This window comes from Cuculus canorus, chromosome 4, assembly GCF_017976375.1.
Source record: "Cuculus canorus isolate bCucCan1 chromosome 4, bCucCan1.pri, whole genome shotgun sequence".
In the NCBI taxonomy this organism is placed as follows: Eukaryota; Metazoa; Chordata; class Aves; order Cuculiformes; family Cuculidae; genus Cuculus; species Cuculus canorus.
The window spans coordinates 79307037-79325954 of record NC_071404.1 but is presented as its reverse complement, the minus strand read 5'-3'; the positions used below and the strand labels follow the sequence as shown (position 1 = coordinate 79325954).

At 47.5% G+C, this 18918-nt stretch overlaps 1 protein-coding gene across 4 annotated transcripts in view; it reads right to left on the bottom strand.

The window, feature by feature from the left end:
- Positions 1 to 17611, bottom strand: part of BMP2K (BMP2 inducible kinase) — a 55288-nt gene extending 37677 nt beyond the window's left edge. The window contains exon 1 of one of the 4 annotated variants that reach the window (XM_054064496.1): positions 17274 to 17611. In XM_054064496.1, the coding sequence (XP_053920471.1) occupies positions 17274 to 17421 (148 nt within the window). In that variant the 5' untranslated portion in view covers positions 17422 to 17611. Of the gene's footprint in view, positions 1 to 2774; positions 2827 to 16298; positions 16435 to 17273 lie in introns of those variants that run through there. The other 3 variants (XM_054064494.1, XM_054064497.1, XM_054064495.1) reach the window with 3 other exon arrangements.
- Positions 17612 to 18918: the final 1307 nt, after the last annotated feature.

Below are 18918 nucleotides of genomic sequence, written 5' to 3'. Positions count from 1 at the left end.
CCCAGCTGGGATGAAACGATCCTACAGGGCTTCCCTATCCCAGCCTGGGGAGCTGTATCTTTCGAACTCTCCTCCTAATAAAGACAGATTTCTTTTACGCACCAATACTTGACCAAAAAAGCAAAGCAACACTAGTAAAGCACCAAAGTCTAACAATTAGCTACCAAAAATCACTTCTTGTCGTCTTAGCCAGTACTATAGCCTTAAAATTTCCCATGGCGAGCGGGAGGGCAAGAACAAAACGCCACATTTCAAGTTTCTCCGGCAACTGTTTTTATGTAACCACAGCACAGGACTGTGCAAAAACAATCACGAAAAAGTAGTGAAAAACTTCTAAATATTCTAAGACTTGCTCTCCTCACCATTAGGTGGCAATGTCAGCAAACGCTCCAACCTTGGAAGGGCCACAAAAGGAACCTATTGCCCATTTTGCCCAGAAGCAGGTCTGTGACCTTGGAGAGGTTTCCATCAGGAAATATCCTCGTTATAAAAATCTCTTCATCCGAGAGCCAAGTGGCATTAACTCTGACCAAAACCTGATCGTGAATATTAATATTTACAGGAAACTTAACAGTCACCAAAGTTTTTGGAACCTTTACCCCTCGAACCATTAAACTTTAAACCTTTTGAGTTATTTCTGATGTTAAGCTTCTCACTGAAAGCAATGAAGAAAGCAGTAATTACACCAACATGTTCAGAAGCTGGAAAAGCTTTCTATAATCTTATATATCTCATATATACCAGCAAAATCAGGAAATATACTCAGTTTTCCATAACACAATGCATCCAGAAAAGCTTAAAATAAAGCTGTTATCAGCTCCAGCACTCAAAAAGATGACAAGGAAGTTCCAGATATTAACCCACCATCTTCACACACTTAAACTTTTCACCATCCGTCACGATAATTCAGGTTGCCTTCTGAAATTCCCAATACAACCAAGTCTCGGATCCCCATAGCGTCCCAGAGGTCCCTCCCCATCTTCCCGCAGACAAGAAACGCCACACCACACAGCAGCTGGGCCCACAACAGGTACGCAGACACCAGCACATGTTCTTTACCTACCGTGCAATGACCACAGCTTGACCAGCTTTGAGGCCTTTCCATCAAAAAGCAACACAATTTGGGGCCACCCTATTTATGAGAGCACCAACATTTACAGTACTCGTGTGCAAAAATTGACAGAGAGGGCACAGTGACTCGGTGTAATAACCAAGCAAGCCGCATTAGTGCTCAGCCTGTCACAAGTTGTCACTCAGTTCTATCAACCTCACAGCCCTTCATCATCTCAGTATTGCCATGTAGCGAGCCCTTAAGCTTTCTTGTCAGTCAATAACTCCAGATACCACTGAAAAAGTGCCACTAACACATTGAGGACAACAGCACATGAGGCTATGAGGCACAGGCAGAGAGCATACCACCACAAACCCTTTTTTTCCTCTTCTGTTCCACGCCCTCAACAACCAACCAAAGAGCAAATCGAGAGGCCACAGAAAAAGCAACCAAGGGAACAACACGGGCAGGAACAGTCAGTGTTCAAGCCCTGAATATGGGACTGCGTGCAGTTCTCAAGGGACTTGTATGCAAAGCAAAAGCACAGAAGAGCATCATTTGACATGGACACAGCAGCACTGCGTTCAGCCAACCAGTACTGGCCTGCGTAACCTTTGTAAGCACCTCCAGCAGCCATGCTGCTAAGGTGAACCAAAGCAGCACTGCATCCGCGGGGCTCACGGCCAAGGCGCATCCCAGCCACCCTCAGGCCTCGCCACAGAGGGTCAACGAGAGGCTGTTGCCCCCTCAAAACACACACACATCCTTTCCACTGTCCGCCGTACCTTCAGAATCAAGTTCTCTCTATTCTCTGTACCAGATTTGAGACTTTGTGCTGGTTTGGGCTGGGAGAGACTTGCTTTCCTCCTGCTACGGGCCGTGTTTTGGGTTTGTGCTGGGGCAGGGCTGATAACACAGGGATCACTGTGTTTGGTCACTGCTGGGCCAAGCCCCTTCTTGCTCCTCACCCACCCCACCAGCACAAAGGCTGGGATGGCACTAAGAGTTTGGAGAAGACACAGCAGGGACAGCCGATTCCAAATGACTAAAGGGTTATTCCACACCATAGGGCATCACGCTCCACACGCAAAGGTGAGTGGAGCAGAAGGAAGGGAAGCATGTTTGCAGTGATGATATTTGTCCTCCCAGGGAATCGTCATGTATGATGGAGCTCGACTTTCCTGAGCATCTGCCTGCTGACGGGAAATGGGGACTGAGTTCTCGGTTTTGCTTTGCTTGCGCAGCTTTTGCTTTCCCTATTAAACTTTCGCATTTCTGAGGGTAAAACTAATCCCTTCTTTACCCCATACGTGTTAGAAGAAATACAGAAACCCTCTCTGTCGTTCCATTTTAAACCAAGCTGCCCAAGCATTAGTCACAACACTTGGATGTGAGCACTTGCTCTTGCTAACCACTTCAAAAAAATGAATCCAACACATGTACTTCTACAGCTGTACTTAATAGACCCTTGTATTTAAGTCAACTAATACCTTCTCAGTAACAAAGAGAGCACAAAACATGACAATTTTATCAACAGTCCACTTCATTGGCTGTGAAGATGATCAAAACGTTAACCTCTTTTCACCTACAGACTCCAAAATCCCAGTCTAGCAGAAATTAGTTGAGAGATTAAATGGGTCCATTGCCTTCACTAACAGAAACTCCAAGTAAGAAACTAGAGTAAAACATAGCAACGCGTCACAATCCACTAGGCTTCACTCACCAAAGCAGTTCTTAAAGCTCCAGGGTGAGACTGTCATGCAGACACTTGCAGCTGGAGTTATTAAAAAAGTTAAACCGAAGACAGAGAAAGGTACTGTAGGGGGTTTTTTTCTAAAAAAAAAAAAAACAACAACAGCTTTCTTCTCACAGAAACAGGATAAGCATTTACGTTCAAAGAGACTAATGCAGTCTGCTCCCAGCACTGGTGGGACCAAGAACGCCTTCAGCACAAGGCAGAACTATCAGAGTCATCTGGTGCATTGTGCTGTAGGGAGACAGCACAACAGTTTGTTTACAGGCACATCCCTAACAGAAGCAGAACAGCAGTCTTGTTCCAAATTCATGGAACCATACTCTAGCCTGGCAACAACATTATCTTCAAGTGACACAGGGATCTTAAAGGGATTTTTACTTCTGAGATGAATAGTAATGCAACCAATCCATCTATTTCCTTCAAATTCACTCTCCCTCTTCAAATGCACTTCTTGCCCATTCCAGGATACTAAAACAGAGGGGTTTTCCCTCTGCAGAGCAGGTCAGCATTTGTGAAGTGAGTTGCTCTAGGCAGGCCTACAAACTCCTGTCCAGCAGCACTGATGAGCTTCCTACCCACAAAGCAGTACAATACGCAACTGCATCCCTTCCCAATTCTTTACTATCTCCCAAGCTGGCATAAACCAGTTCCAGAATAAGAAAAGAAAAAAGCTAAAGAAATGCAATCCGTATTTCCTAAGCCAAGAAACACTTGTCAAGAGTGACAGCTGTTTGCCGCAGTGAGCAGGATTGTTCTCCCAGAGACAGCTCCATGTCACTGAAGGTTCCCTTGGCAAACAGCAAGCTCCAAGAACAAACAGAAAGACACACACACACCTCCACCACAGAGCCCCACCAACAAACCTGAACACCAGTTTTTTTTCAGTCGAGGTCAAGACTGTTGACTAAACATTTATATAAGGGATTACGCCGTGTAATCTAGGCCAGAACAGTTAATTCAATTCCCTTTCACTACGCCATTAAACCTTCAGTCTCTCAAACTTCAGCACCCTAAACAAATCACGTTACTCAATATATAACCAAGGCTATGTCTCCAGGCAGGATGTGCTTCCTGCCCAAGCTGTCAGAGAAAGCTTCTCAACATATCCAAGGTGTTGATAAGACACCTAGAATGAACATCTGCAAGCGCAGTTAAAGAACAAACCACACTAAAAACCTTTCAACGGGACTTGCGTCTTCAACACACAGGAAGGTTTTTTCCCCGTCATCCCTCCCAGCTTTATCACTGAATTCAGCCCCATTTGTAGTTCATCTGAACTGAAAACAGAGGGAGTTTGAAAAGCAGGATGACAGCACTGTGAATTCGGACCAGACAGAAAACTGAAGTTACTCTTTCTACAGCACTGAGGATGCTCAATGGGACCCACGAACTCAATTCATTTTATAGATTAATTTCAAATGTCATTTACTAAGCACTTCTAATGCGTGCAACAGTTTCTTTAAAAAAGCTTGATTTCAATTACAGTTTACAAACAAGTGTTGAAATAAAACAGAGAATGGTTAAATCAGTGGCTACAGATATACTGTACACCTAACATGCAATCACTGCAACTTCTTTGGAACCAAACTCCCTTTTCATACCGAAACGTTACCACCCAATTAACAAAACAAACACCTTATCTTTAACTCATTCTTATTTGCTTTGCAGTCATCTCTCATTTTCCTTTAAAGCAATATTTTAATTATTGTTTAAATATGCAAGCGCAAGAATCCACAGCAGAGAAAGTCAGAGAATGGGTCTGTAACCTCACACACGAGTAACTCTCCCACTGAATACCGCAAAGCTACCATGGTGCAGAAACAAGGCAAAGCATAAGGTTCCCAGCTCCGGCAAAGCGGCCGGTTCTTCGACTTCTTGGAGACGTGCCATCTTTCACCGCGGCAGAAACAAAAGAGTCACCAGGCCATGCAGAGACAAGCCAGGCAATTCATCATGCCAGAAGCATTTCAGACCGAGGCAGATGTCACAAGGAGATTCTCCAGTTTGCTGGTTTTGTAAGGTGTCGGATATATACTGAATCAGCAGGGCGAAACACACAGCTCTTCACCACCACAAACGGTCTGCTCTGTCTCACTTACATCTGCACATACAAGCGTATCCACCAGTGAACTAATAGGTCATTTTTCTTATGTCACCATGATCCAAACTGGCAGCAATTAGTTGTTGAGAACACCCAATACGACTATTGGAAGTGTTCGCTATTAGGTTTCTCCTTATCTCGCCTCATCTTCTTTAGCCATCAGCAAAAACTTGGGTATGTTTAAAGTCTGAGCATACTGAAGGAGCAGACAGAAACATTATCTGCCACAGGAACAACACGGGACCAATGAACTCTTAAAGAGACAAGTATCTGAGATTGAACCTGCTTATACCAATGAACAGCACTAAAAACTACGTTAGGTCATAATGTTTCCCTGGCACCTGCATAGGTGCGGGCAGTTCTTACAGCTCCATCTGGTACGGGTTGAGTGCATCGGATCAATTCACACACAAAACATCTCTATTAAGACAGCTAAGCAAATTGTTTGACATCACCTTTAAGCACGGGATTTGTTCAGTCGGGATACTGTCAAACTTCACCCTGTGACAGCAGATGATTTAAAAGACACTGAAACCTCCCAACAGACTAAGCGGCCTGGTGATTTTAAATAAACAAGCCACGCTACAACGGCAACAAGATTCTGAGCATCAGAATAAAGATTATCAAAACCATTTAACACCTCTCATACACTGACCATGTTTCAAGGGGAGCCAATCGACAGGGAGAACTCTGAACAAGGCAGTTAAACAGACCAGTCTGGAAGCCCACCTGCTTCTGGGTTAGTCTCAAAAGAGAAACGAGAATTCCACGACCTATCTGCCACCTAAACCCAAAGATGTCTTTCAACAAAATTCCCTACTGCAGCTATAATTCAACATCAGCTCAAAAGAAGAGACGGCCAGAAAGAAGTAAAATACTCCATTTGATGGAGACAAACATTTAAGAAAGCACAAAACCTGAGAAGTAATACTGTAAATTTAAACCAAGACTGGGGGAACTTGAAGAGGTCTACATGACTACAACAAATGAGATGCAGCACACGGTGCTTTCTTTCAATGAGTTCCCATATGATTACACTGCTTTTGGAACTCCACTAACAACAGGAGCATTCTTTTGTATCTTCAGAGTGCCCAAGGAATCTCTGGACAGGTCAATCAGAGAACAAACCATCCTCCCGCTATGTTCAGTTCTCATTAAGTAAAAGCCGAGCGACACAACAGAGGTAATAACTCATCTAAAATGAGCTCAGGGTGGAGGTCTCAATCCCACTGACAAGACCTCGCTAACGAGCTCTCTGGAGAGACCATTGGGCTCCACAGGGTACAGTAACTTTATCTCCTTCTTTTCAATAAGTTTGTTTTCCCACACACCATGTACAAACCACAACTGGTCCCATGTCCAGCACTGACACAACCCATGCACGGTCCTTATTCCTGTCTCACAGAACACATCCTGTACTCAGGTCCTTTTACCTGTGTGTCAGCATTGTAATTAGGTGCCTACTATTCTTTAATGATCCCTTTGCTCTGAATCTGAGAGTTCAAAGCCGACGTACTAAGAGGAATCACCTTCTCCTGTATTTACACTGCTGCAAACCAGAAGAGCGCTTGGCTCTGCCTGAGCTCTCAAACAGCACAGATCAAGCCCATTCAGCAGTAAGATGAGGATTAGTTCCAAGTTTTGTTCCTCCATTGCTTGTCTTTCCAAAGAAACACTGCTTTCATGCCCTTTCAGTCATCCAGTAACTACACAAAACAGAAAAGGGAAAAAAAACTGTTTAGCAACAATTTCTCTAAATAAATGCAGTTCTCCAACCTACAGGAATTGTGAAAGAACGTAAGAACACATCCTATTAATCACTGACCAGTAAAACTATTTCTGTTTTATGAGAGAAGTGGCAAAATGCTGCAAAAATATCTCATTAGAACTGCTGTTGAAAGACAAGATGCACAGACAGAAACTGTGCTCCAAACCAAACATTAAATAAATGAGCAGTAAAATGAGTCAGAACAACCGAACAAGAACTGGGCCGTTCCTATATAATTGTACATAACCGAGAAACCTGCGCATCAAAGACACAAGGCGCTGTGGGAACAAATTCCTCCATTACAATAATGTGCACGTTTGGAAGGAAGCCTAGCACATACATTATTCCGAATAAAATCTCCGAGACCTGGAATATCAGAATTCCTTCTATAGATTTGTCTACGGCAATCAAGGCATTGTCTATTACAGAAGCAATCAGGAATAAACCATCACAGAGACAGGACATTCCAAGTTCTGCTCTTGTCACTTGTACAGACTTGCATGACTCGGGGCAAACCCCTTCATCTTCGTTTGCCTCCCCATCCGCAGGACAACTCTCCCTCAGCGGAGGCAGTGGCCTTCAGAAAAATACCCACTCTGACACCTCTTGAAGTGCAAGGCAAAAAACTCTATGAGTTGTTCATCCTCACAGTCTCAATCACATAATTCATCTTCCCTCTTTGTCAGCAGCTAGACAACGAAGAGCAAAACCAAAACCTAGTCCTCAGAGAGAACAAGGGCTCCACATTCTCTGCCCAATTCATGAAGCTGGAGAGGAAAACATAGGACAAGCTGCCTGTACTGCAGCAGAATAACGGACTGCAAGTGCCACGAGCTGCCTCTACACTGCTGCTCAGCACCCCTGGGATCTGCAAACCAGCCTCACTGGCAGCTTAAGGCATTACAAACAGGCAAATATTCCCAACATGGCTGGAAGCAGCTGTTCATCAACCATATTAACAGCTTTCAAGCTAAACCTATAAAAACATGTGATGAAAAACTTCCACTCCAAACAGATACCTGCAAATCTAACTAACTTTACCTCTTAGGAGGAGGACAGCTCCTCAGGCATTCAGGTTACTAGTAGGTAAGGCAGTCAGCGAGGAACACAGCCACAGCAACACTGATTTCTGAGGCTAAGCACCAGGTCCAGGCGTACAGGACAGGTCTCGGAGCCAGCGAAACCCAAGGAAGAGAAGGGAGACCCGCCAGGAGCTGGCAGCTCTCCCCACAAACGTTGACACAGCTTGGACATTGCCAGGAGCAACTGCAGGAGACTTCCACTGCCCTCAGGAGCGCTGCAAACTGGGATCGAGAGGGCATAGCAGCAGGTCAAACAGCATGCGATAGACACCACAGGGAATGAGGCACCTTGGACCCTGGAGACCCACAAAGGCAAGGCTCTGCTGCAGTCCCCACCCTCCAGCATTCCAACCAAAACCAGACAGGAAGCTCCAACACCTGTAGACACCCACGAGTGAGGTCTGCAAGGACAACATTTGCAGACTGTGGATCCTGCAAAAAAGAACCGGCGACTGCTTGCAGTGGGTGCTGCTCTGTTAAGAGGCACTGAGGCACCAGTCTGCTGGGGAGTGACAAGAAACGTCCCGCCTTCTGGGAGCAAAGGTCTGAGATGCTGTTGGGAGGGCGTGTGCTCCTTCAGGCTGGGACAGAGCTGAATTTCTCCACAGTAGCCCGTGTATGGGCTGTGCTTTGGGGTTGTGCTGGGAACAGCACTGATAACAAAGGGATGTTTCAGTCACTGTTGGGCCGTGCTCACACAGCACCATCTTGTCTAGACCACGCTTTAGCCAAAAAAGGCTGGACCAGACAATTCAGGAGGTCCTTTCCAACCTGATACTCTATGGCTCTGTGACTGACCGTGTCTGTTCCTGCTTAGTCTCAAATGCAGACTAGAACCTGTTTACTAGAACCACCAGCTACCCGACACCCTTACCCTCTGCATTTTGGCAGGCACAAAGCATTCATAGTGTCAGCTAACACAGCTCTGCTTACCAACAGCAGCTCATTGGACTGTGCTAGCCTACTTATCTCAGCTACTACGGAGGCAAAATATAGCCACAACGAGTAAAACATAGCCCAAGGTTAAGAAATTAAACAGTTTTAAGAGTGAAGACTTAAAAATAACACTGTGGACCAAAACAATGCCAGAGACGAGTAGCACCTAACTGGCTGCTTCAAACACTTTTCCTCTGAACCAGAGGTGCAATCCACTTAGCAAGAAGCGGGACATAACCAGATAGCGTGTGTGCGCGCATTGATGGCAAAATCAAACAAACATCTACAGCTAGGAAGATGTCCAAGTTCACACAGCTAGTATATGTATCAATTCACACACAGAAGCACTGTACAAATGTTTCCATGTGGATAACACACTAGTTAACAACTGACAGTTCTGGTATTGCACCACCAAAAGCCCAGAGCAATGAGCATGCTCTTGCCAGAATCACTGGTTCCTACCCAATACCTTTCTGAAACTCAATTCTACTTTTATTAGCTAACAAACCTCTTCTTTTCCACACTCGACTTGCAAAATACTGAGATCTAATTTAAAACAATAAACTTCCAGCTGAACCAATGAAACACACCCATCCAGAATAAGATCCTACACAGCTTCCTTTAAAGCTGGGCCAAGTCTTTTACAGACAAAGCCAATATATCCTCTATTATTACACACTGCCGCAGCCTTTGAGGGTGTTCTCAAGGTGACAACACCTGCACGTGCACACACCCTCCCATGACTACTGCAACGTGAGTAAAACCCATCCACAAGGGAAAAAGTGAGTAGATGGCACGTACAATGGTCTTTCATCAAAATCTGGCAACGGGAAGATAGCTTAAGCGTGTGCATCCTACTGATACAATACTGCTACAAACCCAGCTGCCTCTCCTGTGACCATCTGACTCTTGGCCACTATACTGAAAGCTTAGCTTAGAATTACTGGATTCCAAAGTCCTTGCTCACTATTTTACTACTCCTGGGTACACAGGGGTTAAGTTGATAATGTTCTTCAGAAAGAACCAAGCAATTTCGTGCCGTTAAGAGGTGTAACACTACATGCCCATGTACCTTGCAGTGTGAAAAGAAGCATCCCTAGGAGATGCACAGACTAATCACCTGGCAGGCGAAGAGCATTAGAGCACGTGTTTGTGAGAGCTGAGCCTGGTCTTAGCTGAACAGACACCTCTGTCTGCCCATGGACATTTCCTAACCTTTTAATTCCTTCACCCATGTAAGACAGGCGCACACAGCTCTGGAGAAGACAGTGAGAAAGACTGTTCTTCCCCCAAAGTACTCACAAGTTCCGTCTGGGCACTACTTACCTGACTAACATAACTGAAGTTGAAGCATTCATTTGAGGCACAAATTCACACGAGAACATATTTCACCTGCACACTGACACCAGGCCAGGATCACATGGAAATACCCCAACTGCTTCCTGTTTGTTTTCTTTCTCGCTGCCCCGAATACAGCCACATCCTATGACAGGAAGAACAATGCAACAATGCTCTCCTTTCAAGTGGTTACCTGACTCTCCAAGGCTTGAACAGCCCCAAGATAAATCCCAAGCACTTCGGCATAGCCTCCCTCTCTGCCATTACCCAGAAATAACCCTTGGTTCAGCATCTCCCCACCACTCTGAAGCAAGGCAGCCGCGCCTCTCAGTAACAAACTAGGACTGCGCCAGAGCCTCACGGGCGTTGCACCGCTCTTAGCCAAAGTGAAAGTCAGGAGCTGCAAATAGTCATGCTGCTATCTTTCCTCCCTTTACCTTTTCAACTTGAACAAGCCATTTCTGCTCCTGAAACATTATCAAAGGAGCACTGTTTGAGACGGAATAACAGGTGTGACCTTTGCAGTCGAGCGTGAGCTTAGATTCGGTAACGTTACACTCTGAAAGAATTGACGTGACCAATCCCAAGTCAAATTCCCCAAGTTATCTTACCAGACAACTGGCTAGCTCCTAATCTGTAGATTCCAACTGAAAATGAAACGGTAGTTACGGCAAGGGGCAGCGAGTCACGTGCTACGTAACCACTAATGAAGAACACCAGTAACGAATGTGTCAGCTTGCTACGAATGATGAGACTGCCACATCATGTAGTCATGACAAGTGACCCTGCATCAGCTTTATTCAAAATACCTGCCACCAAAATAAGTTGTCCCACTGTACAAGCAGAACCTCCAAGTTAAAAGGCTGCTCCAGACCACATCTACTAAGGTCAACAGATCCACTAGGATGGCACTTTTTGCTGCCTCTGAATCAAGTGCCACAAACAACCCCCATTTCTGCATGAGATAAAGCCGTGCATGCTGCACAGAAGCGCACTCAAGAGTTGACAGCAGCTGCTGGAGTTGCACATCCCCAAGATAACTTAAAGACCTAAAAAACAGGATATAAAAGGCAAATTATAATGAGCCTTAACAAAGCATCCGAGAATAGCAAGAACTTTATGCCCATCAGAAACCTCGTCTGTTTGCATTACTGACTGAACAGCTATTGCCAAGGCAGGTAGGGGGAAAAACTAAACAGAACTTCAAGACTATCCTAATTTGTGGACTGATTTCAGAGAAATTACTGCACTGCTGTTCTGATAATAAGGGATTCAATCCTGACTGCAGCTGTGATGCTCATCAAGTTTTAAGACTCCCCTTCCACACCAAGACAATTAATTGAAGAAATACCTCCATGAAGAAACACTTGTGCTAGAAATCAAACGGCACAAACCCTCAGGGCAAGGTATCACAACACAGTACCTGGATTCCTCCCCACCAAGGTGCTGTTTTCTTAGGCCCTGACTGGAACCAAGTGAAAAGAAAAGACCAGCTGAATAATGAATGTCAAGCACTCACAAAGACACCATGCTCGATTTAAGTAGGACAGTAGAGCTTGCAGGCAGCTTGTTCCTTCGCTAGTTTGCCAATAATGGCTCCAAGAAGCTGCAGAGAGATGGATTATTAAAGAAAGAAGAAAGACTTTCCAATTTTACAAAAGAAACACTCGAAGTTTCCATTTGTCCTCTATATTAAGAGATCCCTCTGCACAGAAAAATACACTCTAACCCCAATCTTAAGCAAACAAAGCAAGCGTTCTGTGCCATACAGACATCAACTAATTAAATGAAAATCAACCACCACTTGAGAGGCTTTGTCCCTGCTTCTCTTGTCCTAGATATAAGGTCACTTACAAAAACAACAGCTTCCTAAGATACAGCACTGGAAGGCTCAACACAACACAGCTCCAAACTCACCAGTTTATCAGCCACAAGGATTAAAATAAACACATAACCACTATCACCCAGTTTCCTTCCACATGCAGCAGGGCAAAGGAAACAGAGAAAGCCACAGCACAAGAGCAGCAATGTGTCACCTTCAACTCCTCCTACCCAGAGCCCTAAGACACAGGAAAGCTAGAGAACAGCCTATGGCCTTCATCAAATACCAAGACGCTGCCCTTCACTGCTATACATCCCGTTTGGGAACTTTCGGGAGCAGGATGCACAGGGTATTACCCAGTTTCCTCCCTGTAAGCCTCTACATTTCACCTCCACTTTCCTAAGCAACGTGCTTGTTGGCGGGAAGGTTAACATGGAAAATCCATACTAAGGGAACAAGAGAGTTCTGCATCCTCCAAACACAGCCCTCCCCCAAAAAAAACAAGGTTCTCAGGGACCAAATCATCTCCCTCTTGTGCCATATTCACAGCACACAAGGACACCCCTCCTCAGTAACTTAGGGTTAACACCTGTATCACAGGCACAGTGATTGGTGGATAACCCCGTGACATCCAGTCAGGCAAAACTCACCCACAGCCAGAGCAGCATTCCCAGGATGTGACAAAAACCCCAAACCAAACAAAAATCCCTCGTGCTTGTTTTAGGATGCTGCTTTTTACCTCAACGTTCTTTGCTGCGGATGACTCCCAGCCCAGTATGAGAGCCTGCAACCACCCACTGCCCACAAAGCACTTCCACCACTAATAAGACAGCATCCCATTAGATCGTGCAAGATGGGCCAAGCTTCACACATATTTTAATCAGGGACCAAGCCCCAGCTCATTTTTTGAGCAAAGTCTGGCTCAATGACCAAGGAGAGGCATGGATTTCCACCTCTTTGGAGGAGCACTTACATTGGGAAACATGTTCAGTGCCTCTACAAGCTGTTCCCTTAAGGCTGGGAGGGCAGGACAGGGACAAACAGCAGGGGAATGCTGCCCGACACGGAGTTACCCCATGGCTCTGTTGGGCTAAAACCAGTCTAATTCAGCTATCGGGAAGGGTCTGGATCAGCTACTAACACAAGTGAGAACAAGCAGCCTGAGGAGCCCCTTGAAACTGCAGCACTGTAAACACCAGATCAAGAAATGCAGGACACTGAAAACACATCTTGAGCTCTAACACAGGGGGAAAAACACTACCCGGTACTCTTTATTCAAGAGGATGCAACAGCAAACGCCCCTCAACTTCATGAACCAGTTCCGAGTAGGAAACAATGAAAGCAGAGTGAGGATCATCTTTCCCTGTGTGGGAGCTCACTGCACATTTCATCTGCAGCCTCCTTTTATTTTCTTTCGGTCTTGTTTTTTGTTTGATTTTTTTTAACATCCATAACTCTGCTTGGTCTATCTGCACTCATTGAAAACGCCCACACACTAAACGGCAACACAACTCGTAGCATGCCCACTGCTGTCTGCTTGTGGTACAAAGACTACTTCAGACCTGGAAAAGCCTTTGTTTACTCAATTTAAACACCCCCAAGACCCATCAAGTAATCAAGACAATAAGACAACGTAATATCTTCCAATGCCAGCCCTTACTGTCTCCAGAAAAATTAGTGTCACTGCCATTCTGACACTTCAGGAACTCCTTTCTGTTTCAGTCAAGGCAAACAATGAAGAAGTATTATCCCCCTCCCTGTCAAGCCACAACTTTCTACCTCCTCCTTATGGAAGCCAAAAGCATTTGGGAAGTTGCTAATTTTTGCCTTCCCTTTCACTCCTCAGAACATTAACCATTCTGCACTGCTGTTGGAGATCAAGTTAAAGGGGTGTTTCACACTGTGCCGTGTCCAGCTTGCTACAGTTCCTGAACTTAAGTCTTTCAGTACTGGAATCACCACAACAAACTTCCCTGAGACTCTTAAAAACCACAACGCTCCATATCTTTGTCAAATCTAGTTTTCCAGTCTTGAGCTGCCTTGCACACACCCTTGTTAAAAAAAAAAAAAAAAAACACACAAAAAAAAATCTAGAGAAGCCCTTCTCCCTGCCTGTACCAGTCACCATTCCATCTACCATCCCCTTGAAATGCACAGGAACTCATTTTCTCCAAGTCACACCTTAACCCAAATTGTTCTGTACCTATCTACGAGAATCAAACCTTAAAAACTAACGTCTGCATTCAACAACATCCTGACTGCTGGGTTAAGAAGACACCACCAGAAAAGAGGCGCATTTAGAGAAAAGGAATCATCTAAGAACTCCAGCACTTCAACCTTTATACCTCCTTCACCACAGACAGATGAACTTACTTTAGATAGTATTGCTTAGATTTACACACAAGAACCAGACTGTAACGCTGCATACTTTCGCATTTAAAGCACAGCAACAAAACAATATTGTCAGACTACTGAAAATCATTTTGAGGGCAACATCCATATCAGCATGGTAATTCCACCAAGGATTGATTACTGCATCCTAACAAGGTAGTTGCAGCTCGAGCCTTCTGGCACCGCTGCTGCCGCTCGGCTCCAGTTCCTGAGAGCCCAAGTCCTCAGCAAAACCAAGATCTCACTTCCCAAGACAACTCGGATGCAGAATCCAGCCAGGGGCATACGGGCAAGTTGTTTAATTTGGATCCGACAGAGATAAAGGCCATTAATTCTAACAGCTAGTAAAAAAGCCTGTCCATACCAACCACTGCTAAGAGAACATTACACACCCCCTCTGAAATAGGCTTGCTAAGTTAACCTCATTCATTAACTTATTAACAGCACTTCGTGTTACACTCCCAAACGAGCCTCTTACAGTAGCCTGGAAGTGGTATCTCATCAGTGTCAAATAACAGGAACTACTGGAGAAGCCCCAAACCCTCAGTAACACTGGGTTTCAGAAAATGAAAGACAGAAATGCCTCGTGCAGAGGGACTAGGAAAAATAAATTATTATTCTCACCCACACCATGGCAAGAAGGATTATGAAGCAGGGGATTTACTAAGTATTCATAATAGATTACAATATGACTAATGCAACGCCAGTAACACTGAATTACTTACTAGTAACTGTTACTAAGCCACGGGAGAACCTGCCTGTCAAGCAGTAATTCCTAGATTGAAAGCAGCTTCCTCATTCATAAGCTGTCGTGGTCTGTCGGCAGCACCGCTCAGACACACATGTGTGTAGCAGTACACACATATGCTACACACACACACACTGCTGACCCAGCTGCTTCCAACACTCAGAGGAGTTGAGAGTTGCCTTCCCATGGCTCCCTCGCTTCTTCCTCACCATCACAGCCACGCAATTACATCACCCGTGATCCTCTTCCCCCCCAAGCTTTTTTGGGTCCAAACATTTCTAGGGTTGGCTTTGAAGATGCTTCGCAAGAAGCAGCAGATCTGCACTGCCCTCGATCTTGCCAGCTCCAGTCCTCGGCATCCATAGTAAGAGACCACATAAAAGCTGAAGAAAACCTCCTATTTCAGTCTCAGAAGTAAGAAAGCTAGTTTGCACAACACACAGCTGTTAGAATTCGTACTCCATCTGCCCCTAAGCCCTTCAGCACTACAGATTCAAGTCTGCAAGCTACAAAAAGAAAAAAGTGATCTATAGTGACTCTCAAAAGAGGATATTATGACAAAACTTTTAATGTAAGAAACTGAAAGAAGTAGCATGCAATTTTACTCCTTTCCGCTACATGAGTGGGTTTTGTGTTACCTCCTCAATTTGTTCCTATTTCCATAATTCTTTAAAGAAGTCTCTATCCTGCAACCAGCCCTGCAGAGCACGGACCTCCTGTCAGACTGCAACTGCTTCAAAGGAGCTCTCAGAGAGGACCACTCATATTTTAGGCAGCCAGGTACGTGGCTGGCTAGGCCCTAACCTGGTTTCCATAAGCCAAGGGCAAAATATCGCATTCTAAATATTAAGAACCATTTCCACTACGCTGCTAAAGCTTTTTCCAGACAGCAATGAAAACTTCAGTACCACCTATTCTATTTTCAACAGCAATGGCGTCTGCATGGACTTGTTAAACCCATATCTTAAATTTTGATCAAGAACCGCACGTAAGCAATGAACGTTTACGAGCACATTTATACACGAACGAGCCCGAGCACTACACACGCACCCACAAACGACAGACGTTATTTTACCCACAACCTGCACAGCAACACGTTATAGCGCTGCACACTAACTGTGCAGCAGGGCTGGCCGTGCGCTCAGCGACTGGGGAAGGGACCGATACCCGGCATGGGCTGCCTCTACCGAGGTGAGATCGATGCTGCACTGTTCACCCACCCAAAACTCAGACACGGCTTGTGTCACCGTGCCTCAGCCCAGCACACATTCCCACCGTGCAGCTAAATCCCAGCCTATTCCTCACCTGCATCCCTGCTGCTCTCCCAGACCCACAGCACTCACAGGACACTGGGTGCAGGGAAAGACAAAAGCCAAGCACCCTGCAGCATGGAGGGCAGCGATTCTCCCTCGTGATCCTCTCAGAATACCACTGCATTCCAGCAAGGAAACCCACAGCTTGCGGTTTGGGGGTTTAGGATTAGCTGCCCAAAGCCTCTTACCCGAGCAAGTCACCCCGCTTGGAGGCACTTGTTACCGGTGAACCGGCGAGCAGTCCCACACCCCAACATCCCACATCGCCTTCCTCATCACCAGGACGCTCTCCCGAGCCCCAGCCACCGCCCGCAGCCCGAATGAACCCCAAACCCCCTCCCCCGGTGGGTGAGGCAGAGCGAGCCCGCAGGGGGCGGGTGCAGCTCCCGTACAGCGCCCCTCGAACACCCCTTGCCTTCTCGCAGTCCAGGCGCCCTCGCTACCCATTACCCTTGCCCCCCATCCCACTCCAAGCTCTCTCGCCTCACCTCTCACAAGCCCCACAGCCCGGCTCCCTCTTCGCCCTGCTTCCCCATTGCTCTCACCCCCCTCCCTGTCCCTGTTATCTCCCGCGTCCCCAACCCCTCAACCCCACCGTGTCCCCTAGCACCCCCTTCCAGTTCCTCTCGCCCAGGTCCAGAGCCCCTCACCCTCCGCCGCCCCGTCCCCGCCCAGACCCCACCTCATCCCGCCCAGACCCCTCGCCGCTGGCTTCCCCCTTCCCTGTCCCCACACGCCTTCTCCTCTCCCTCCCCGTTCCCCCCCTCGCCGCCTCCTCTCTGCTAACCCACGCCCCTCCCCCGGCCCCCTCTTCGACCCTCTCCGCTCTCACAGACCCATTCACCCCTTCCCGTCCCACTCGGACCTCTTCCCGCGCCCCTCCGCCCCCTCCCCGTCCCCCTTAGATCCCTTCCCGCTCCGCTCGCCCGCCTCCGCGCTGCCCCCCGCCCCGTTCCCGCCCTCTCACCCTCGGCCAGCAGCTCCTCGGGGGTGACCTGGTGCCGCCCCACGGCCACCCCCCTGCCCAGGACGACGCCGCTGCCGACGGTCCCCGCGGCCGCCGCCCCGCCGCCGCCGCCGCCCTCGCACTTGGGCATGCGGGAAAACTTCTTCATGGCGAGCGGGGGCTCGGCGAGCTGGCACTGCCCGGCCCCGAGCGGGGAGCGCGGGCGGGGGCTGCGCCTCACATGCTCCGGGGAGGGATGAGGAGAAGGAGAGAGGGCGGTGGGAGGAGGAACCGACGCAGCCCCGCCGCGCCCGGGGATAGAAATGCGTGAGGCGAGAGCGCGCAGCAACTGCGCATGAGTGGGACTCGGCGCTCTCCGGGCACGCGCGCGCGACACGCACACCCCTCCCCCTCCTCCGCGCCCCGCCCTGCCCCGCCCCGCCCTCGCGCCGCTCGGAAGCGCGCGCGCCTGGGCACGCGCACAGCTCGCGCGCGCACAGCTCCCCCCCTCCCCCCCGCCCCCTTACCCTGAGGGAAATGCGCGGGAAACGAGGGGTAAAGGGGGTCTGGAGCCCCGTGGGGGGATCACACTGACTGAAAACAGAGGGAAAAGGGGATCTGCGGCGGAGAGAGAGATCGCAGCATCGAAAAGTGGTGGAAAACGGGAATCTAGAGCTCAGTCTGGGACAACAGTGACCAAAAAGAGTTGAAAAAGGGGATCTGGAGTACAGATGGGGGATCACTGTGACTGAAAAGAGCGGGAAAAGGGGATCTGGAGCTGAGAGAGATCACAGTGTTGAAAAATGGTGGAAAAGGGGAATCTTGAACTCAGTCTGATACAACGAGTGAAAATGGGGGGGAAGGGATCTGGAGCTGAGAGAGAGATTAAAGCATTCCAAAAAAAAATGGTGGGAAAGGGGGTCTGGAGCTCAGTCTGGGACAACAGTGACTGAAAAGAGGGCAAAAGGGGGATCTGGAACAAAAGAAGAGATCGCAGTGATTGGAAAGAGCAGGAAAAGGGGATCTAGAGCAGAGGGCGGGAATGAGTGTCATGACTGAAAAGCTTGAGAAAAGGGGGATCTGGAGCTGAGGGTGGGATTGCCACAAATGAAACGAGCGGGAAACGGGGTCTGGAGGAGAAGGTGAGTGTGCAGTGAGGGAAAAGAGCGGGAAAAGTGGATCCGGAGGAGAGGGTTGGAGTGCTGTTACAGAAAAAAAAGCTGGAAAAGGAGATCTGAGGCAGAGGGTGGGAGTGCCATGACTGAAAAGAGCGGGATCTGGAGCTGAGAGTGGGAGTGCAGTGACTGAAAAGAGTGGGTAAAGGGAGATGTGGAGGAGAGGACAGGCGTGTGGTGAATGAAAAGGGCGGGAAAAGGGGACCTGGAGCAGAGGGCGAGAGTGGCATGACTGAACAGCGTGGGAAAAGTGGTTCTGGAGGAGAGGGCAGGTGTGCAGTGACGAAAAGAGCGGGAAAAGGAGGATCTGGAGGAGAGGGTGGGAATGCCGTTACAGAAAACGGCGGGAAAGGAGGATCTAGAGGAGAGGACGGGAGTGCAGTGACTTAAAAGACCGAGAAAATGGGCATCTGGAGCTGAGGGTGAGAGTGCAGTGACTGAAACATGCAGGAAAAGGAGATCTGGAGGAGAAGACAGGAGTGTGGTGACTA